General features: G+C 44.9%; 1 protein-coding gene across 1 annotated transcript in view; it reads left to right on the top strand.

Annotated features, from left to right (window-relative positions):
- NEGR1 (neuronal growth regulator 1) overlaps nt 1-23,681 on the top strand; it is a 285,381-nt gene that overhangs the window by 166,436 nt on the left and 95,264 nt on the right. Inside the window, exon 3 of the mRNA XM_074598876.1 lies at nt 15,796-15,921. Coding sequence (XP_074454977.1) covers nt 15,796-15,921 — 126 coding nt within the window. The remainder of the gene's footprint in view (nt 1-15,795; nt 15,922-23,681) is intronic.

Here is a 23,681-nt window from a genome sequence, read left to right as displayed (position 1 = left end):
GGTGTGTGCAATGGCCTGAACGCTGACCTAGCCTTCGGCTGACGGAGGGAGCCGGCTCCCCAGAACCTTCTGCTGGTCCCTCCACCTACACGGGGCTTCTCCTTCAGCATCAACGGGCAGAGCTCATTTAGCGGCACCTTAGGGTGGTTGCCCTATTTTTGCCCCATCCCTGCTTCCCTTTGCTGGAACCAATGACCCGTCAAAGGGGGGATATGGTGTCGGGATACCCAGCGGTCTGGCGACATCACCGCGCCTGGGAATGGCTCTCCACTTAAGAGAAAAAGATGGAAAGCTTTGAAAGAAAAATAAATTATTGCTAGTTTGGTGGGGTTTTTTTGGTTCACTAAGGTTTTTTTCTGATTTAAAACCACATTTTTGCAAATCAATTAACAGAAATGGCGATTTTATTTTCTACATTTCTTCTGCTTTACAAAGCATCAAACCACTGATAACAACTCCATCTTGAGGCAAAGAATATGGCTTTTCTATTTCTGTATTTTCTCAGTGATAAATTGAGTACAGTAATGAAAAAATGTAGGAGAGTGATGAAAGGGCTGCAGAGAGAACAAGTGCTCGTCCTTTCCCTTCTCTCTGCATTTACCAAGTGAACAATATGAGTCACAGAAAATAGGGAAAATCTATGGCATCAGAAATTGAAGAATGATTATCTGCGGAGAGTCTGCCTCTTCATTGATGGAAAAATGGTTGCATGACAAAATAACTGCGGGTAAGAGATGAAGATCCTTCGATTGGCTTGGGAAAAAGAAAGCTGTCGTGTTCGTCTTTCAAAGAACTTTCAGCATCATAAATTTTGCCCATCGGCCTTCATTGGGAGCAGGCTCTGCTGGGGAGGGGAGGCTGGGGCTGTCAGCGGGAAGGCCGCCAGGGGTTCAGGCCGAGGGGCTCCTTCCAGAAGCACCACCCCTGGCGACACTTCTCCATCCCTCCCCGAGAAGTGGTGGTTTGTTTCCAGTCTGGGGCCAACCTCTCTCATACACGATATATACACTATTTTGCTGATTTGTTTTACTTTCAGGCTTTGAAGAACATGGGTGGAAGTAGTAGCATAACAGTGTAAAACTGGTCCCTGAAAATCACTGTTAGTGTTTAATAATGGAAAAAGATCCACATGGTATTTTAGCCTAATTTCTGTAAAACTTTCTAAATTTTACTGAAATATTTATGAAAAAATATTCAGTTTTGATAGTTCTTAGTTAAGTGTTTGGATATTCTAAGCGAATATCAATCACAGTGATAAAATTGATACACAGTTGGTAAGATTTTCTTACCCTTATTCTGAATAATTTTAGTAAAAAATTTAGTCCTTTTGTAATGGCTTCCACTACTTGACATTTTATGCAGTGATACTCTCTGAATTTATAAATTTATTCCAGTGCACGTGTTATGACTGGTTTCTTGGCATACGAAGTCAGGCTCGGTAGCAGTCCTCCACACACGATGGGAGCAGCCTCCCACCGCCAGCCTCTGCTCTGGTCCAGCTCCCCCCGCGCTGGGGCTGCTGCTCACAACCCCCGGCTGAGGGTCTGAACCTCCAGCAGCGGTGGCGTGGCGAGCATGCAGCCAAAAGCCACAACGTAGTTTTTGGTTTAGTGATGCAGAGAAAACTCCTTACTTCCATGAATCAATAGCAAAACTCTCCCTGACTTCAGCAAACCTCTCTTCAGTATAAATTCTCTTTTCCTTCCACTCCCATACTCAAGGTATGGCTCATTTTAAATTGGTTTTGATGTATCTGAATAGATTTACTTAGAATTATAGAATCATAGAATCATCTAGGTTGGACGGCACCTTTCAGATCATCGAGTCCAACCGTAGACCCAGCACTGCCGAAATCCCCACTACCCCGTGTCCCTCAGCACCACGTCTGCCCGGCTTTTCAATCCCTCCAGGGATGGCGACTCCACCACTGCCCTGGGCAGCCTGGGCCAAGGCTTGACAACCCTTTCCGTGAAGAAATGTCTCCCAATATCCATCCTAAACCTCCCCTGGCACAACTTGAGGCCGTTTCCTCTTGTCCCATCGCCTGTTCCTTGGGAGAAGAGCCCAATCCCTCTGGCTACCCCCTCCTTTCAGGGAGCTGTAGAGAGTGAGAAGGTCTCCCCTCAACCACTTATTTGAGATGTTGCTGCTGAAGATAAATAAACTGTTTAAATGTGACCATTCCAGAGTCTGAGGACTGTCGTTGCACACCACGGTCGTTAGCAGCTGGGCAGGTAACGAGGCAGGAGGAGGGACAGCACCCACGCAGGTGACACATCTGCCACTGCTGACGTCTTCCCAAGTCTCTCATGCCTTCATAGACTGGTGCTGAGGTTAAAATAGATCATTACCTTTGAGAAATGACACTGCCACAAGCAGAGCAGGTAAAGGCCATTATTTCTGTGATGAAACAAATGACTTAGGAAAAATCTTGCAGATGTGAATCCAGCTGTGTCAGCCTTCAACCAGCCAGTGTCCTCTTCCAGGAAGCCATCCTGCGCCTGCGACTCCAGGGTACTGTTGGTAGAAGTACAATAGATACAACAGGTGGAATTCTTGCTTACACATTTTTCGTTTGATTTTTCCTTCCAATTCTGCATCAGCGTCTTCCTGTGGCAATGTGGGTCTTTTTTCAATAATTTATGACTGATATTCAGGTTGGTCTAAAATAAATTGATCACTGATAATGGATGATACGTGATAATAAGTTTCTAGTTAAAATGTAAGGGATATTACATTAGTTTATACAAATTATGGTTATACTGCTAATGATAGGTAAGAGGAAAAGAGATTAATCAGAAACTTACAACAGCACTACTTTTATGAGGTTTTCCTCACTTTTTAGCGTTGACATGAATTGGAAATAAATGATGAATCAAGATAGAGCCATTTTTCTTCACAACCCACCCATAATTTACCAGCATGCCCATGCTTCTCTGCATACAAGACAAAGTGTGTTTAATAAGCAAGAGGTGGGGACCTTTAGGCAATGCTCTTCAATCAAACTGCTGTTAAGGAACTAATCATGTAAATGCAAAAAAGAAAAAAAATAGTCTTTAGTTTTCCCAGTTGGTGACTGATTGCCGCGTAAATGAAGATTTGTGCCACACCAGTGCAGGCTGTTATCGGCTTCTTCACATTATTTACTGATTTAAAAACTGTATTATCTATACTCTAAAAATCACATATGTTTGGGGGTGTTTTACAACTTGCTAAATATTGAGCTTATGTTATTATTTTGTTAAACATGAAAAAAATCCGTGGGTTATCTTTGTGCAATATTTGATTGCAACGAGGGGGCTTCAGCTGGACAAAAACCAGTGCTAGACGGAGAGTCATTTAGGTGGTTGCCTGTGTGTTTATGTATTCATAAACTGTTAAATTGACCGTGGTGGGTGTGGGGAGGGAGGGAGGTTCTTGAACTTTCCGCATGAGCCAGCGCTGGCATCTTCTGAGACCGTCCCATGTTCTCGGGTCGCACCTGGCGCCAGGTTTGATAGTCTGTGAGCTGCCCTCAGAGTGACACCAAAAACCCCTGCCTGAAATGCCCCAGGGAGTGCAAACTCTTCCTCTTCCTCCCATCAACTCTTTTCGGCAGCCCCGAGGAGGTGAGGTGCTGTCATGGTTTGGGCCAGACTGGCCACTGAGGTGGCCACGGGTCAAGACTGGCACAGCAACACAGTTCATTTCATCGGGGTTTAGGAGCGGTAAAATATTGCTGGGCTTAAAAAGTTAACTGGTTCCATAGATGAATGTGGATTGAAAGTTCTGAACTTTTATTTTTCTGTAACTTGACGATTTCCACTTATCCTGGCTTTCAAGGAATTTCCTTCCCAAAGAAAAACCTTCTTTGCCCTTGCCTCAAGCTGGGAATTTGGGATGGGACTTCATCCATGAAGGGTTTCTTCTCTGAAACCCAGACCCTTTCAAATGCAGCGAGTTAAATCCTGTTTTAAACTCAACAAACTGCGTACGAATGTAAGTCTTTGCTCTTGATTTCCCCTTGCTCATCTACTCATCAGCTGGACCTTGGCAAGACTCCCGTGATAATCTCACGATCCCCCTGAGCTCCCTCCTCCCCAGGCTGGGCAGCCCCAGCCCCTCCTGGGAGCAGAGATGCTCCAGCCCCTTCATCGCCTTGGTGGCCCTCACCTGGACTCGCTCGGCTCCCTCCGGGCTTCTCTTTTCCCAGGGACGCAGCCCTGGAGCCAGCCCTCCCCATGTGTTTCACCAGGGCTGAGCAGAGGAGAAAATCATCATATTTCTTGTGTGTGGCAACCCTAATGCATTTGGAAAAAAAACCCACCATGTGAAAGTGGAGCAGTGTGCTAAAAAGCACAATTATCTTTTTTATGGTAGATATTATGGTGCAATATGTTCAACTATAAAAACGATTTTGTTGGATTTTTTTTTTTTTTTACTTTAAGGTATTTTAGATGTGGCATTTAGAGGTGTGTCGGAGATTAAAATTGTTTACAGGTCTGAGAATGAAAATGGCGTATGGGTTTGCCAGAGCGGTGGAGGATTTATGTAGCTATAAATAATTTAAAAATCTTGACAAAATTAAGAGCGTTTTAAGGCAGTGAAATAGTTTCTTGCTTCTTGGAGCATTTGAAGCGCACTGATTTATGATAACTTATGAATTTTGCATTGTAACACTGTGATTTTTGTTCACAACTTGACTGATAGTAATCCGTGCAAAGTCCAGCCTTTTGGGGGCTTCTTTGCGATCCTCCCGTGGGGGGCACAAATATTTGGCATCTTCTCCTTTCTATACGAAGTCTCTCCCAAAGCACACGGGAGCAGGGTTGGATTTACAGCTGGGGTGGGGGTCAAGAGCAAGGGATGAAGCTTCGCCAGCACACGGACACCTCCCTGGCTAATTAGCCAGGGCGCTGGATTAGCCGCGTTAACTGCTGCGCGGGATATCAGCCAGCGTAATCTCCTGGAAATAAGTTACATCTGTTTCTGCTAATTAATACACCTCACAGTAGTCACAGCGGTTTGCGTTTGGCAATATTATTACTTTTTTGTTGCTTGGCGATGGTTATTGATGAGCTCTGCAGATGGTCGAGTGGCCTGTTGAAGACCCCACGGGCTGTTAATGCAGTTCCCCTCTTCCCATTCGCAGACGGTACAAACGTATTACTTATTCCTAATAACCACCTTTCAACCTGGGATATTTTTTTTCCATAAAAACTTTCCTTTTATTAACTGTCCTTTTTCTTTCCTTTTTATTTTTTTCTTCCGCATGTGAGTGTCGCGGTTGTGTCCGGTTGTTCCGTCACAAGTTGCTTCGTCCTTCTGACTAAAATGGGAAGGGTAAGAGGAAGAGAATAGGAAATTAAGTTTTTTTACAAGAAATCTTCATGCAAGTGCCTATGCTAAAATTTACGAAAACCTTTGGAAAACAGACTAATTTGTAAAGTGGAAGATTTTCCAGATGCTGGGGGATCTGATGATTGCAAACTGAAAAGTCGTATGGATTCTCAATTAGTGGCAAATGGAGTTCATCGCTGGTTTTAATAACCCTCATAAGCACATTTTAATTTTTCTGTGTATTTGTCATAAAAACTAATTATTATGTCCAAGCCATAAAAGGAAGAACAATAATCTATTTCTTATGTCATGTTAGTGATTTCTAGATACTACGCAAGTTAATGAAATCAATATGCATATTAGGAAAGCAAAGCAATAAATTATTCTGTCTGCAGAGAGAAATCAATGTATTTTTTGCAGCACCCAGAGCAGACAGCTCAGGTCACGGAGGTCCCCAACTTGTTCAGGGACGCAGCTGATGGCGACCCCATGGGGAAATGCAGCATCTTTGCCTGCTGCAGGTGAGCTGTCCCCCTGCCAATGGGGGGAGAAGCCTTGGGTGGACTTACCGCTGGCCCTGGCCACGGTTGGCCACCACAACAAGGAAATGTTCCTTGTCACAGCCAGGAGCAAGCGGGGAGCTGAGCCAGGGACCTGCTGCCGTCTGCTTGTGGGATGAATTGATGGAGATTATTAGTCGTAATTATTATTAGCCGAGACCTGATGAGATTTTATCTCTGATAAACATCTCAAAAATAACCAAAACAACCACATATTTTGCATTTTCACAGCTAAATTTACATATTTTTTTTTTTTAATTTTAAAAGGCAGATGGACAGAAAATATTAGAAAATCTGTGTATACATGGAAAAAACATTATATATTCAAAGACAGGCTCTAGGAAGATCTGGAGATGGTCACGGTCTCAGTGCCCCGGACCAAGGGGTGGTGTGTGCCGGTGGGAGAAGGAACGTGGTGTCTCCTCCACCCCCTCTGAGGACGGCCAGCGCCCGCGGGAAGGGGCGCGCGGGGTCCAGGAGCCTCGTGGGATTCAGGGGGTTGGTGGGATCAGAGGGTCCTCGGCTCCCAAACGCCAGCGAGAAACATCCGATCAGGAAATTAAAACGCAGGGAGCCTGAGGAAGTAAAAGTCCCCTCCAGTTCTGAGCTCTTCTTTCAGATTTTGGCTGTGAGTGCAGCTCGCAGAGTTTCCTGACTGCTAACGGTAGCAAATTACATTGAGATGGCCGGTTTTGTTATCACCGAGGAGCCCCCAGTGCATCCCAAGCTCCCCTGCACGCCGTGGACAGTCCTTCCCCGCCGACGGCGGCTCCCCTCATGGCAGCCTCAGGGCCGGGGCAGCCGGCCGGGGCGGGGGACAGGGACAAAGGCCTCTCTGAGGGCAAAATCCCACTTGGGCAGAGCTCTGCAGCTCCCAGACAGGGTTAAGACGATTTTTGTGGGGTCCTTCCTGATGGCAAACACCGCGCCCCTCCTCCCGATTCAAGGCCTTCAAGGCCCCTCAAGGCCGTCAGGTCCTTGCGACATGGGCCGAGGGTGGTTGTCACTAACGGGCTGGTGTGGAGCTGATGGGCTGGCTCCAATTAATTGCACTTTGGTGGCATCAGGGTGGAATAAAATCATTGTTGTCGTTATTAACGTTATCATTATTATTGCACGCTTGCTTTTATAGTAGCTCACCGTTAAGGCTGGCCTGAACGTCATTCTCACGCCGTTTGTTTTAATTGCTTTTGGAAACAGAAACAAATTTATTTCTCTCTGTTATAAAGAGCCCAAGGGAAAATAAACACGTCGCTGTGTCCCTTGTGCCACACTCTATTGGTACGCGCTTCTAATAAAGGTGATTAATTTATTTAACGCTGTAGTGGATATAAGCTTTGGTAAGTATTTAAACAAAACTCCGTGCAAGCCAACTAGGTAAATAACTTTTTGGAGTATGTTCCCTGTTTTTTCCCTATCCTATAATATTGACAAATTGTTTTTAAAGCAGAGTATAATAACTATTCTCAATGAAGAATTGGAGAAAGGAAATAATGGAAGATGGTGAAATTTTCCTGTTATTGGTCATTTACAGAAGCCTTTTAGAGAATGTGTTCATCCAGGCACATGACGGAAGGGGATGGTGGGGATGTAAACGGCGTAAGGACGGGTTTGCGCATCGGGATCATGCTGTAACTCTGGGGGTGTCGCATTGCCCGCACAGCCGCCTGTGAGGCTGAATTACCATTTGCTCCTCCGTGTTCCTCTTTTGCTCCGCATTTTCCTCTCAATTAATCAAATTTAAGTAGAGCAATCTCATAGACTGCCTTCTGAACAGAAAACGAAGCTTCACTAAAAAGTAAATCTATTTCCAAAATGTTTAGTGTCGCTTTAAATTTCATCAGCAAAACAAAAACTAATAATTTCCTTTTTTCTCTCATTTGTTTTAGATAACAAAGATCTTTGGCTTTCATTTTGATTTATTTTGACTCCCAGAAAATTACCAAAGGCCTCAAGTGCATTTAATGTTTGATGTGGCCTGGGCAACTCTTTAATTTGAAATTTGTAAATGGGGAATTGGTCCTAAATCACTCCAAATATTTAATTGGAAAATCAGGCTGTCAGGTGGATTTCCCCTTTGGGGCAACGCCGCCCCCCCCAGGCTCCTGGCTCGGTCCCCGCTGTCCCCACAGTAGGGTGGTTCAATAAAACTATAGAAAGCAGATAGTTTTGATTGCCACCGCTACTTAATTTCTACAAACAGCCTATATACCTTGTCCTAAATGGGAAGGTATTCATTTAAAAGCATTTTAAGAAAAAATGACAGATTTTCATTTTGGACCCCTGTACAGAATTTACTTGGGATTTTAATTTCTCTTTCATTCTTGCTTGTTATCTGGCTTCTTCTGCATTTCTTTAATCCGTATACTGCGTAAATGTTTATTCGCTGCTATGTTTAATTGCTTTTCCTGACCTTCACAGTTGCCACGTGCGATGGGTGAAGGACTGTAGCTGTTGAAATGGAGAGTAGCGCTGCAGCGGATTTAATCTGCGCTCGGTGCTCAGCATAGCAGATATTAAAAGCTCAATCTGCTCGTAGATCGGAGTCCTTAGAGGTATCATAAGAAGCATGCATGCAAAATAAACATTTTCTAATTCTTATTAAATATTAACTTTCTGTTGTGATTCTGCATATATATTCTAGTGATAATTAATAAATTCCACAGATTTTAGTGATCTGAATTTAATGATGCCTAACAGTCAGTAAATAGCAGAAAAATTAGCAGCATACCAATATACCAGAAATCATTGTTTGTCTCAGACTGTGAGGTTCCAGAAACACTTACTACAGAAGCCAATTTCTATCCTGAAAAAGACCTTCCTAGGAAATCATTAATGAAAATAAAATCTACAATTTTTCATGAGTACCAGCTGATGTTGTATCATTTCTGTAATTTTACAGAATTATATTATACAGCAGGGTTGCACTTCTGTGCTTGTGTGTTCTTTTAGTTAATGTACGGCTTGTATTCATTTATTTGCTAATTCTATTGTGGAAATGCATAGATGATGCAACCTGCTCGGTGTCATCGTAATAAGGCTTACAAACATCTTCTACTAGATTTTGTTTAATTTCCCCACTATAAAACCTAGATTAAAGAAGAGCCCAGTCAATTAGAGAATGAACAAAGCATGTACTTAAGAGAAAATCACTTAATCTGCACTCTCTAAGTCTGGAAAATTCTACATCTTCTACCATGTCACAGTTCAAATCTTCCCTCATAAAGACGGCAAAACTCCTGATGATAATCCTCAAAAAGAAGCAAAAGCGTGCACACTTCTTCCGGGCCAGACTTTCCAGTCTTTAGCACAATCTGGAGGGTGTTTGTCCACTGGGACCTTGTGTCCCTTGTTACACCAGAGAGCTTCTCACTCCCTAATAAAAATGCAATAGACCTTAGGTGTTTATAACCGTAGTCCTATATATAGTATAAATGCTATTATAAAATATTGTACATTTAAAAAATATATACAGCCGTTGGGTATTTTGGGTATAGTGGATGGGGGCATGAGGTGCGCCCAGCAGGGACTGTGTGCGCTCACATCCCGCAGGCTCCAAACGGCTGTGGGGGGAGAATTGATGGTGTCAATTTGCCCTTGGGCTGAGGTCGTCCGACTCTGGGATTCATGGGAAGGAGCACGAAATATTGTCTGACGGAGCAGATTCCTTCTGCGTGCGTGGGAACGCCAAAGGCTGTTGTACCCTGTCTGTGCCGCTTGCTGCAGGCAGCGGTATCGGAAAATCTGTAAAAGAGAAGAAACCTGCCAGGGCTGGGCAGTGCGTGGCTTTGCCCCTGCGGGGACCCCGGCTGCCGAAACCCCGGTGCTCAGAGGGTGCTTATGTGCTCTTGAGGGGAGGATTTTGCCTTTGGAGGCTTGTATGGCTTTTATAAATACAGGTTTGAAGGCTGACTCACAACAGACCAAAGCACTTGGTGACGTGCTGTTCGCCGCGAGCATCCCTTGCGCCGCTCCCTCCGCTGCAGCTCGGACCCGAAACAGGGTCTTTTGAGCTCAAACACCGCAGTGATGCGGTGCTGCAGTGCTTCTCACAGGAGGGCTCCGAAACGCGGTGAACGGGGTTTGGCAAACTCCCGCGCACGTTGCTGCTTGCCATTTGCAGTCAGGAATGCAGCAGCGTTTCACAGAGGGGCTGGTCAACAAGTTCACTCCAGTCCGAAAGAAACGGTCAGTTAAGCTGCTGAAAGCAGCATTTTCTCTCCCCCGCCCCGTGTTTATTGATTAATTATGAAATCGTAATTAGGAAAAAAGTGAAATTATCATTGCAGAGAGCTGGGGAGCACAGCCCAGCATTCAGATACAGAACGTAAGGGTATTGGGGATTCTGGTAAAGAGACCATGTAATACTTCTCGTTTACCAAAAAAGTTACTCTTTATTGAAAAGCTAGCAGACGGAGCTTCGGCTAAGGCAGTATGAGCACAAAATCTCTACTGCAACACCTGGGAGGGATGAAGCAGGTGATTCCTTAGATTCTGGTGGTAAAATCTCTCCTGCCAAACTCCCAGACATCACACTTTGTACTTATAATCCAGTTCCCCTCACAGTTTTTATATTTTCTATTGGGATTGGCTACATTCTGTATATGAAATGGGATTGATTACATTATAATCCGGAAAGGGAGTTGGCTGCCATGTGATTTAATAAATGTGATTAGAAACAATGTAGTTCATAACTTGTCATCACCTTTATCTGTGGAAACCTTTGGAAGAAATAGAGCTGTATGTCCAGCCACATCTCTTGTGATCTTGATACTACATAGACTTTGACTGGGCATTTCAGCCGGGGGAAGAGTAAGGCAGCACATGTTTGATGAAACAAGATGGGCACACTTATGCTGATGTCCCAGATTTTTTACCTGATAATTGTAAATAGTGACGAAAATAAAGCACCCTTTCTCACGCTCAAAAAGCAACAGCATCTAAAAAGGTAGCTGTACCCTACAGACATTCCCATTACGCTAGTAAGCTTTATTACGCTGCATCATTTACGTACTCATGAATGTAACTGAGAATATAACTCCAGCCCTTGAATATGAGGAATGAGCCCCTGCAATGAACTATAGACTCAATGCAAAATAATGGCAGATGCAATTCCGAACTCCAGCAATAATTAGGAGCCAGGTCTCAGTTCTTACCAGGATCAATCGGTCAGGCTTCAGGGACAGCGGGTCTGGTCAGACAAAGCAGCTCCTCCAACAGCCCGGTGAGAAAGCAGGGCTCTGTCAGCCCCTGGTGGGGAAGTCTGATTTGGGAAAGTCAACAGAGCTGCCATGAGGTAGAATCATGGAATCATCTTGGTTGGAATCATCAAGTCAAACCATCAACCTACCACTGCCCAAACCACCACGAGGTGGGTAGCACAGAGGTAGGACAGAGGATGCCGTCAGACGGAGCGGGCAGGTCCCTTCTGCGGCACAGCCCCAGAGATGCTGCTCTCCCTCCTTCTGATGGGTATACCAGTTTTTACCACCAAGATATGCACTTTTAAAATGGAAATTAGGAGGATGCTCCCATAGTGCTGCTCAGGAGGGAGTCACAGGTGATGTGCAGTGAGACCAACAGGAGTCTCCAGGTATTCGTGTCATTCTGGCAGGATACGTGACTGGCATCCTTCACCAGGCAGGAGGTCTGTGCAGCAAACCATCCTCATCCCGTCAGAGCCTCCTGCCCTCTCCCTCCCTCCAGCCCCTCGCGGTGACCACGGCAGGAGCTGAAGGGATAACTGGAATAATGGTCCTGGTGGTAATGACTGCACGGGGAAAGAGGAAATAAAGCTGAGAGAAAATACCGGGCTTACCTCTGTGCACAGCACTGGTAAGACTCTCGGTAGGCTCTTACGCCTTGTCCCACTGTTCACATTTCAGGATGATTCAGGTATTCCTCAAAAGAGAGAAACAAATATTATCTAGGAAACCTTACAAAAATTAAGCTCGTGGTGCTCAAATCATCTGCAGATAAAGATGAAGAGGTCATTTATCGCGTATGGGTCCTTAGTCATAGAAAAGATATTTGATAGTAAGGGGGATGCTCAGTCTTGCAGACAAAAACATAATAAGATCTGATTTCTGAAAGCTGAATTTTGTGGACTGCAATTTTGAACTAAGATGCTATTTCCCGGCAGGAAGGGGGTATTTAATCGCTGAAAGTGCTTACCAGATGTGGCAGCGCGAGCGTCACCTGGAATTGCCAGGATAAGACTAGACAGCTTTCTAAAACTCGTACTTTAGTCAGGCTTCAGGGAAAATTTCCACAGCCTGTGACTATCTGAGCTCAGACTAAATTATCCTCTGGCCCCATATTCCACAAATCTGTTAATATGCTTGAATTTCGTTCATATCAAATTCTGTGCTCCATAACCATGGGTTACACGTAGAATCACCAGGGGAAGATTTCCAAATTGTTTGCCATTAGAACATACAGTTTTATAAAAATGAAAATATTTGACAAAACACTATAGGTTTTGGGGGTTGAACATGGTAGGCAACACCTACAACAGAGAAGGGGAGACTGACCGCCAGAGTTAATGGCTCTCCTAAACAGGGAGGAGAGGGAGAGAGCTGGAGCTGCGGGAGGAAACCCATGGCTGGAGCCTGAGCGTTAGGGAAAATGTGCTGCTTTTTGTGAGAAGAGGCCACTTGAAAAGGAGGTGAAGGATAGGGAGCAAATGAAACCTCGAGGAAGGGCAGAGGAGGACAAAGACAACGCTTGCGTTAAGCAGCAGAGAAGAGAGTAGATGTTGATCTTTGTCTTGGAAAAGAAGTTGTGTTTGTCCGTGTCAACTGAATGAAATCCTGTTGCTTTAATTCTAGATTCCTGCCTATGGCAGGACTGTCAGTGTATTTTCTTTGGAAATTTGTATTTTTGGAAATTTGATTGCAGTTGCTTCTGTGATGCAGCTTTTCTGCTGGACCCTTATGGCGTTCTGCTCACAGGCCCTGCAGCAGCTGAAGGACCAGCAGCAGAGCCTGCCAAGAGCTCCTCATTCCCACCGGGATTAATGGTATCATATCTCCAGTCTGTTTTTACCAGTCGCACTAATTAAATGGGTATGCTGAACCACGAGTGGATATTTCACCCACCCATTTTCCGGTGATGGGTGCAGGGAGGAGACTGGACCAAGTGTGACCCTGACCCTGGCACAGCCTGAGCACCGGGAGACCTCCTTTAATTTGCTTTACTTTGTACTGGCCGCCCGGGTGCCATCGTGGCAGCACAGCAGGCTCCAGCCACGTCCTCTATGTTTAGTGACAAGTTTAAGGCAAATAAAAATCACCTGGATAAATAGCATTAGGTGGAAGGTGTGAAAAATCCCGCGATGGTACTGCTTCAGTAATGCCAAAACATGAGCAAATCTCTCTCTTTTTCTACCTTCAAAGGTGCAGAACTTCAAATAAGAAGTTAAATGCTGTTGGAAATCTTACACTGTAACATTTACTTAATCTGGAAGATATTTCCACAGTTCCAAACAGATACCGCGTCTGTCAATTGTATATATTTACTTGTGAGAAAAACTGTTTTGAGTTATTTGATTCTTTCACTTGACTTTCTGGAAGTACTTTTGTTCTTGAAGGATAAAGAAATAAGTAACTCAGATTTAGGAAGATATTTTTAAAATATTGTAGACTGACTAAAGCCACTGTGTGTGCCACATTACTCATGATATTCCGCGCTCAGATGGATTTCTCCGTTTCAGATAGGATGATCCCTCGCCAGCTGTCTTTAGGAAGTAGATTTATTTTTTGTACTCTGTACGCAGAAATAAGAATTCCTTTGAATGTTTTGTCTGTTGGCAAGCTGTAGCGTTAATGATATCTAACTGGGGCTGGACGGAGCGGTGGGGGAGACCTGTGTTACCAATGCCCCGTTTCTGGGCATGGGGGCCCCCGAGGAAGGGCCATGCCATGGCATGGCCGGCGTGGGGTGGGCATGTCGGTGGGGGCTGTTCACGGTCTCCTCAAGGACTTCTGCAAGAGGAGGTTGGGTAAAGGGTTCATTGCAGGGATCTGCAAAGAAATCTGATTAATAAATTCTCCCTTTACGTGGAAATAACTCTTCTGTATGTTTCAGCTCCTAAAAATGCTCTGCAGTCACTGTGTGCTTTTTCAGGTCATCCAGTGAAGTAGGGAAGAATGGATTGATCTTTAAGGTCCCTTCCAACTCTAACCGCTCTATGATTCTATGATTTGATTCTATAATTGTCACCTCTGTGAGTTAGACTGTGGCAAATTCAGAAGTATTTCTCTGTTCGAGCGATTGTGTAAACCTGCTTGAACTTCAAAGGTGGGTAACGGTGACCTGCACTGCTTTAAGAGTTAGGGAAGGTTCAGCCTTCCCCGGACCTTCGTTTTCCCTAAAGAGAATGTTTCTCTGCTAATTAAAAATACTCTGCATAGACTTTTAATTTACTTTGCTAACAAATTCATAGCCACAAGGAAGCACTGAGAATTTCCAGCCTTTGAAGTCTCTCTGACCCCAACTCATTTCTACGACTGAAATACTTCCAGTCACTGGACCAGGGAAAGGGCTGGAGAACATCTGCAGGCGGAGATCCCAAAGCGCGCAAAACTGGTCTGTGTGTATGAAAAAGCTCTGTACTTTTAAAGTACGTTGAAGGGATGCTAATAGCGTATTCCAGGTTGCAAAGGCGTCTGTGTGGGTTCACATGGTGCGATTTTGGCTGTGAGAAATTGGAGCAAACCAGTGAGACAAGAGTGTGGCATTCAGGAGAGTAAAGCTCCAGTTGGACAGAGACTTTGATTAGGAAAATGGAAGACCGTAAATATTTTTTTTCTCATTTTATTGGTAGCTATTTGCCTTGCAGAGAGCTTTGATTTTCAAGTGGTCATTACAGAAGGCTCCAGAACACCCTCATGTAAAATCTGTGTCTTTTACTGATATTTGTACAAAATTTGTTATTTATATCTAGAGAATAGTCCTTTTCAGAAACATCAATAGGGTGTGCCTTGTTACTGCATTGATTTGATTTCTATATCAAATGTAATAATAAACACGTAAAGAAATGCATATTTCTTTAGAAAGAAAGATTCATTCTGAAATCCAGAATCCCTGCCTTCATTGCTGGGACCCGGAGTTCCTTTCCTCCCTGTCTAACATTACAAGTAAAGCATTCCCTTAAGGGCAGACTGTTTAATGCTTTCCATCATTTTCCATCCATGTGGAACTTTTGTTCTCTTCTGCCCAGATGTATAAATAGTACAGAAAATGGAGTTTAGTGAAGAATTCTGCTGATGAGCTGAAAGAAAAAAATCTAGCTTATTTTTTCTTAGCCGTGTTGGTGCTGCAAGCCTAGAAGCAGTACAAAGCAAATGAACTAAATGTATTTTAGTCTCCTCCATGAACAGATACGACTCTCCAAGTACACACAGAGTAGAGGGACGTGGTTTAGTGGTGACTTGGCAGTGCTGGGTTAACGGTTGGCGTCGATGGTCTTAAAGTTCTCGTCCAGTCAAAGCGAGTCTATGATTCTATTCTACGTAATAGGTATCATTATTTTTAAAAGTACAAGAAAAGTTTAATTTCATCTTCTTTTCAACTATCATGAGCAAGCTCAACCATCTCTGAAACGAGCATCCAGCAGTAGCAGTTTACTGCGATAACAATACCTGCTCTGCACAAAATTGAGGCAATTGCTGTTTTCTTACTTGTAGCATTTGGAATCCGTGGCTGAGCTTCTGCAAACGTGATGGAAATAGCTGTGGAAGTAGCTATGGAAAAACCCGATCGAGGTTTTTGCAGAGTTACGTTTCAACAACTGGGCGTGTTTTTATCAGCAATGGCAACGTGGGCATCCCAGCTCTCCTCGGCTACGCATGCTCTGGGGGATCGCGCTGAGCCGGCAGCTCTCCATTACAACCTTCTCCTTCTTTCCTTCCAGTTTCTCCCAAGATATTCCGCATTTCGAGTGACATCGTGGTGAACGAAGGAAGCAACGTTACGCTGGTGTGCCTGGCCACAGGGAAGCCAGAGCCTTCCATCTCCTGGAGGCACATCTCCCCCTCCGGTAAGCACCGCGCTCACCCGCGGCTCTCCGCGGCGGCTCACCAACAGCAGGTTTCGCAACGTCAGGTTTCACAAGTGTGGCGGCATCTCTTGTGTGACACCTTAAAAACTGAGTGCTTAACGACACTTTGGGAAAATAAAAGCTTCTTCAGATTTCAGCCGAGATCAGTGAAAACTACAATACTACTGTAACATGGGAATGTAGATATAAAGGCACCCTAAATACGAGTACATTTTTAAGCTCATTTTAACAGGCTGCAGACGTCAAACGATTCCAATTAAAAGCGAAACAAGGAAATAATCCAGAACACGCAGGGCTCTCTAGAAGCAGGAGTGAAAGTTGAAAACATTAACACACCGTGCAATAGATTTATTTTAATGTATCTGCCACTGAACGATTATTCCATAATACAGACTAGTTTATTTGAATGGTTTTATTGAACAAATTAAATTATGTTTATGAAAAATTACAAACAAAATGGCATCTAAAAACATAGTTTCTATTTATACTTTTAATTCCTCATGAGGTATTTAAAGGAAAGCTTTAAGCTAACTTTGCAGGCATCTCTAGACGGGCTGACCTGGTGGGAGCAAGGCAGGGGCTGGCTGGCTGAGAGGGGGCAGATCCCCGCGCCCCGTCCCAGAGCTTCTGCCTCTGCAAGTCCTGGTGGGTTTTGTGTTGCTGGAAGGAGAGGGTCCCTGCTTCCCACTGGCTGCTGCAGGCAAGACTGGCGTTGCTCCGGTTCTTTTGCAGGGACTCTACAATGATAATTGATTTTGCAGTGAAGGTCTTTCTGTTTGCTCACACAACTTTTATGAAACCCGTGTAATTGCGGGGAAGAACAGTTTCATGGACTGTCACAGCTTACCGCAGTGTCTCATAATCCTGAGTAACAGTTTGCTTTACAAAGCAAGATCTGAGGGAAAAAAAAAACCAACTTTTGACCTTTAAGACAATGACAATGAATTTTGCTTGAAGTGTCCATCAAGGGACTAGGGAAAAAAATTCAGTTGTAGCAGAAAATGGATTTTAACTAAATGTCAAATAAAATTTTATTGGAAACCGTGGTGATACTTTAGAGTAATAGCTTAAAGCATTAGATTGTCTACAGAAAGGAGCTGTTACAATTTTCCTGGAGAGGAAAAAAACAGACAAGGAGAATTAGTGCACTCAGGCTGGAGAAGGGGTCCGAGGAGGAATTAGATCCTCCTCATCTTGAATTCAGACAAAATCAGTGCACGTAATCACGAGGGCTTTCAGTGAACCCGCTGATTTCATATCTTGACCAAAGGACTGAGAACGAGGACTGAGAGTAAAAATGTCATCGTTCAGCTGCAGAGCCATTACATTTACCTCAACGAGAACTTAAAGTGAAATTTGAGGAACAGACTAATCAACGATACCGCGGGGCAGGGAGAGTCAATCAAAGCGCTGACGGCGCGATGATGCTTTTGCCGAGCGCCGAGCACAGAAAAAGGCGGGCAGACGGGCATGTTCCCTCACCATGTTTCCTCACCACCCAAGATTTAAGGGCGGGCAGTTTCCCTTCCCTGATACCTGCTTCGTTCCGCCTTCACAGCCCTTTGCAGAGCCAGAGGAGAGCCCGTCACACGTTTCCCGTATGCTCGCTATTTCCTCCTCTCTGCCACAACACCCTGACCAAGTATCTGGCAGATAATCCTGCACATCCCATACACCTTCATACACCTTCTCCTTTTGGGATGGTCTCTGGGGAGGGAGTCTTCTTGGATCGGTTTTGCCACATCCCTGACTCTCTCACCAGGAAGCAGTAGGTTGGATGAAACACAAACATGGGTTTAACAAATTTCGTGCTTAAAAAAAAAAGGAAAGTCACAGAACTGAACCAGGGACTGGCTGAGGTGGGCAGGGACATCTGGAGATCAGCTGCTCTGACTCCTGCTCAGAACATGTCCAGTTGGGCTTGAATATCGCGAAGGATGGAGATGCCACAGCCTCTCTGGGCAACCGGTCCCAGTGTGTGATCACACTCACGATAAAAAAGCTTTTTTTCACATTTAAATGGAATTTCCTATGTCTTAATGAGAGCCCGTTGCCTCTTGTCCTGTCACCTGTCACCTTGTCTTGTCCTGGTTCCTCCAGGTGCATTTACACTGGTGCTCATCAACTGCTTAATCCTGTTTATGGTCAAGGAGGAGGTACACCTGACACAAGAACAATAAATGCGTGGTTTATTTATATAATTGAAGTTTTAATGAAAGAATGGTGAATGGGCAGAACTCTGTCCGGAGGGGGAGGACACAGGGTCCAAATAACTCTTTGCTCAAAAATCTTGTAAAATGTGATGGAAGAGAACATCTAATCTACAGAATATGTTCTGTCCTCTAGTCCACCAAATAAAGAAGGCTTTTTCCATTTCAGTAAGGCTGTACCGCTCCTGTGCCCAGGTGTACGTTCTGGTGTACAGGCAGTTACAGCTGCCGCTCAGACCCAATTAAACATCAGTCTGGCAAACAAGAAGCCTGGATTTATTAGAAAACAAAATGCAAGAGTGTTGAAAACACCAGATTTCTCTAACGGTTTATATTCTGTCTGCAGCAACTTACCTTTATCTAAACATAAGCTTCATCTGCACTTTATAATTTCTACCAGTTTTCTCCTGTAATTCCCAGCGGCACTAATGAGGCTTACATGCAAGCATCACATCCAGAATACAACACTAAATTATATTAATGAATCATATTTAGAATATTCTGAAATTGTTTGTCAAAGCTGCTACTAAAAGATAAGAAACTGAAATCTCTGAATACAAATGATTCAATGTAGACTAATTCCGAAATATTATCATGATTTGCATCAATGCAGCCTTTACTTGGGTAAGGTCGGATTCCATTTTTTTGAACAAGAGATAAAATGAACCTTTCGTAGGAATAAAAATGAAATGTATTTAGAGGTGATTTTTAACTTAGTACATAAATTATTGGCCTGGAATCTTTATTGTGCATGTTTCACTTGCAGTCATTATGTAAATGCTCTCATTATATAAATATTCATTGTACAAACCCATTATGTAAATCCAAAAAATCTACACATTCAGTGTAACACCGCAAGAAACACGGGGCTGTAGTTTGTAATCTGAAAATCTCGTATTGTTGAAATGTCATCTGAATAAATTGCAGGTATTACTTATTTTGTTCTGACATTTAAGAGCAAAGTGCAGCATCAATAGTTTAAGAATGAAACCGGAATTTTAAAGAATTAAGGTCTGCCTGAAACGTAACCCCAGCTTTTAGCACTTGTATGCAGAGCGCGTGTGCGTTACGTCGCCGGGACTGAAAAGCCAGCTCTGCCGGCGTTGCCAGGAGCAGCGACCACAACCGCCATTCGGAAGTCCTTAGATAGACTCTTCCTGCTTTGCACGATTTGAGTGCTGTATATCAAAACTCTTTTCCGCTTTGGTTTTGACAAAACTTTCCGAAGGTGAGTTTGCCAGTCCCTCTTTCCCAGCGGCAGAGGGGCCGGTGGCCCGGGACACTGGGGATGCAGCCAGGGGGCCATGCTCCGACCATGCAACCCAGCAGGGACCAGCAGCAAAGCACCCACCGCCTGAGCAAAGCTCGGGGCAGGCTTACCGGGGGTTTATTGCAATGCAAAATAGCTTAAATTCTGTAGTTCCAAAAAGTCTTACGGAAAAAGCAAAACTTTTTCTACCTGACTCCCTTAAAACAAAATGACGCTTCTTGAAAATCCACATCATAGTCGAAAGTTCAGGGTACAGAGGTTTTTAATTTGGTTATATTGAACGAAGCAAATGGAGAGGAGTGGGGTGTCTCTCCCCGTCACAGCAGGTTGTCCCTACGGCGCGTTCATGGAGCCCTCGGAGCGGCCGCTCTCTGGTGGGAAGGCGGCAGCGAGAGCGAGCAGAGCTGGCAGGGCAGCTGGGGCGAGTGGTCAGACATGTACGGTTGTTTTACCAAACTAGCTAAATATCTGGGTGGATGCTGGGGAAACAAGGTGCTTCCAATGAAGCAGGTCTGCATTAAGACAACAGTGACCAGGATGGGTTTATATCATAAGGTTGGAAGGGACCTTTCAGATCATCAAGTCCAACCATCAACCCAACACTGACCAAACCCACCACTACCCCGTGTCCCTCAGCACCACGTCTGCCCGGCTTTTCAATCCCTCCAGGGATGGCAACTCCACCACTGCCCTGGGCAGCCTGGGCCAAGGCTTGATAACCATTTTATTGAAGAAATTTTTCCTAATATCCATCCTAAACCTCCCCTGGCGCAACTTGAGGCTGTTTCCCCTTGTCCCATCGCCTGTTCCTTGGGAGACCAACGATATCAAATAGAGACAGGGGCATAAAAAGATTGCAAGAGTAACCTCACTTCTGGCTCTGTTCAAAGTGCTTGATTTCACAATAGTAATATTTACCCCAAGTGTTGTTAGATGAAGTTTCATATGTTTCAAACCAATATCTTCACTCTAGTCGGTTCATGTTGGCATCGTGCTGTTGCCCGGTGGACTCACAGACAAGGCCGGGCTCCACACATACGCTCTGCAGCACCAAGTGAGGTGTGAGGCGTGAGGGCAACCAGGAGGTTCACCTCAGAATTGCGCTCCTGCTCCAAACTAAAATGCTGAGAGAGATGCACGCAAAGTGCTTGAACTCAGCCCCTCAAATGAAGGGAACCTGGTGGATGCTCTCCTGGAGTGAACCTCGCGTGGTCCTGCCTCGAGCAGGGTTCAGCCCACACACCCAGGACAGAGCTGCTCTGGAGCAAGGCCACCCTAGACCCCGCGCGTGGTGCACGTTCGGTCCTCAGCACTGTTTTAATCTCCACGTTCACTCCTATTATTCTGCATTACCTGCCAGCGGAGAGACTGAGCATCAGTGGCTCGGCAAGGACACAGACGTGTTGATGTACGTTTTGCCAGCGGGTTTCACAGCCAATGGCTGCAGGCAAAAAAAAAAAAAAGAAAAAAAAAGATCAAGACATAGGAATCTCCTGTTTTATTTGCAGTTGTGTGTAGTGTGCGGCAGTGTTTCCTGACCCTACCATCCCGCTTCTCTGGCGTGTTCAGATTGAACAGTCCCCCTCTGCCTTTGTAACAGCTCAGCCCGGATCCTCAGCATCGTCCCTGGTGAATTCTAGTTTCATATGTTCTGGTTCTTGCCCTTTTCTCGCAGTTTTATTCCCATAGTGGTGGGGATGAACTGTGAAACCAGTCTAGTTTATAGTTATTTTCCTAAAACACGAGGATAAACTGGATGTATGTCTATGCATGCGTTTGGGAGAGCAGACTTTTCAGAAATTATGAATTTAGCTGAATGAAGACAGATTTTCTCATGTCGAGTGACAGGCGAATCCCTGGCACTAGGACGCTCCCGTGTTCATTCAGTCCTGTCTCCAGAGACCAGTGACACTGAAGTGTTTCAAAAAAAAAAAGAACAACAAAAAACAGCCCAAACCTGTAAGAACGGTTTAGCACATGCAAAATAGCAGATTTTTCACTAACGCTGAGGAAAGCTACGCTTTTGCAGAAATTAGCCGGAATTTAGCTTTGACCATACTCACGTGATGACTCCTTTCCTTCTCCCTTTGCCGCTGGGGTGCGTGCGCCTGGGTGCGATATGGATGAACTCAATCTAAAGCCCGCCCTGTTGTTCCTGGCCAGCCCTAAAGCCGTGAAGACGTGTTGCGTTAACGTATCATCATAGCGACGTCGCTCTGACGATGTATTAGTGTAATACGTCTTCGGAGCGCTCAAATGATAGGGCTGTCTGGGGAGGCTGAGCCTAAGAGCTGATTCAGTTCAATTACGGGACAAAAGGCAACGCTGGTCCTGAGCGGGCAGAGTCTCATCCCTGCAAGACCCTTCCTGAAGCAGAAATCTGCCACTGGGGGGTGAAAAAGCAGAGAGGCTTTTTAAAAACTTCCAGCTAAATCCTAAGGAACAAACAAAGCTCGATATGAGCACAGCTAATGCCAGATATTTTCTTTCACTTGCGCTTCTGCTAGAGAACCACCGTTTCTGAGATGTTATCCACACGTGACAGAAATACGAAGTATTTTGTTGAAGTGCAAGTAGTCTGAACCTGGATTTTCAGGCTGAAAATACTTAACTGACAAGAATTATTATCAGATTTCCAGGGCTTTGTGTGTGTACAAAGTGTGAGCTCGTCTTTTAAAATGCTCCGTCTCTTGCTTCAAAATAGTTTTAAAACTAAACGTCTAAGAAACAAAAGATTGTGACTTCTATCTTTTGTCCCACTAAATTCTAAAAATCTAACAGATATCCTTGCTGGTGAGGGTTATTTCACACCACTGCTTCCTTCTCATATATTTGCAATTGTGCATGAGATAATCTTTGATCTCTGAGAAGCTGCTTTCGTCCACCTCTGCTCAGTTGCTGCCTTTGCACAGTGAAGCTGCTCCCACCACCAGTCTACCTGTGAGAAGGATCTCCCCATCGAACCACATTTTCCCAACTTAATAATTCAAACTCCAATTAGCGGGTACTTCTAACAGCCCGGGAAGGCTGCCGTCCAGAAAGACCTCATTCGCCCAAGCTGCTTTGTCCCAGATAGCTTAAAATTCGTGATTATTGTTTCCTTGTTCATGGGTTTAGGTTTGCAATGCCTGGAGTCGCCGTTGTCTCCCCCTCTAGGTGATGCCATCCCAGGGCAGTGGTGGAGTCGCCATCCCTGGAGGGATTGAAAAGCCGGGCAGACGTGGTGCTGAGGGACACGGGGTAGTGGGGGTTTGGCCAGTGCTGGGTCTGTGGTTGGACTTGATGATCTTAAAGGTCTCTTCCAACCATAACGATTCTATGATCTCATTTTCCCAGTAGCTTGGTCAGAGCCCTACAGATAACGAAGGGTTTTCTCACAGTGGAGCTATCAGTTCCTCAAGGTGATGTCCTGCAGGAGACCAGCCTTTGAGTTCACCTTGAGTTCACCTTGAGTTCCTCAAGGTGATGTCCTGCAGGAGACCCCCTGTTTGGGGCTGTGATGTGCTCATGGGTGCAGGATGGGGCGAGCTCCTGCCCCACACGAGACGTGGCGTTCCGAGTGGCAATGACACGCAGCCATCTTTCCTAAATGGAGGTAGATTTATTGCCACATTATACCAAAAGCGAAGCTGGCTCCCTTTAGGTGTCTAAGAAGCAGAATGTAAAATAATTCAGTGATTTAACCTGATCAGCAATGACAGTGATATGCCTCCCTTATGCCATCATTACTCATCTTGCAGGCAACAGCTTCATTACGGCGTGAGCACTGTGCTCCTCATTCAGGTGAAGCATTACCGGGCTGAGCCCAAACATCTGTTCCTTGACACGGAGCTGGAAGTGTTTGGAGATGAGCCAGGGGACCTTCAGAGATAGAGCAGGAGCGGGGCAGGGACAAGCAGCAGTGATGGGCTAAGATTGACCGTGATCAGGGAGTTTCTACTTGTGTGGGGCAGCAGAGGAGAGGAGCAGGGGAGTCCTGCACGTTCCTGTTGGCTCCTCTTCCACTCCACTTATCTCCTGACATCTGTCGACCATGTCTGTCCCAGCTTCGGGAGGAGAGAAGGACAGGAACACGCTCTCTGGAGGAACGCTCTCAAGGAACAGCTGTCCAGAGCCACCAGAGAAACCTGCAGATTGTCTCTTGGCCACGAGTTGTACCCGTTGGCACCAGCTGGTTTCAGAAGCAATGCCTTAGACGCCAGCATGTTACGCTGACAAAGATAACATTAATTTAAGGCTCGAATGCCATTGGGTTTTAC

This window comes from Larus michahellis, chromosome 8, assembly GCF_964199755.1.
Source record: "Larus michahellis chromosome 8, bLarMic1.1, whole genome shotgun sequence".
Classification (NCBI taxonomy): Eukaryota; Metazoa; Chordata; class Aves; order Charadriiformes; family Laridae; genus Larus; species Larus michahellis.
Note: the sequence above shows the minus strand (reverse complement) of the source record. Positions and strands in the feature narration are given on the sequence as shown.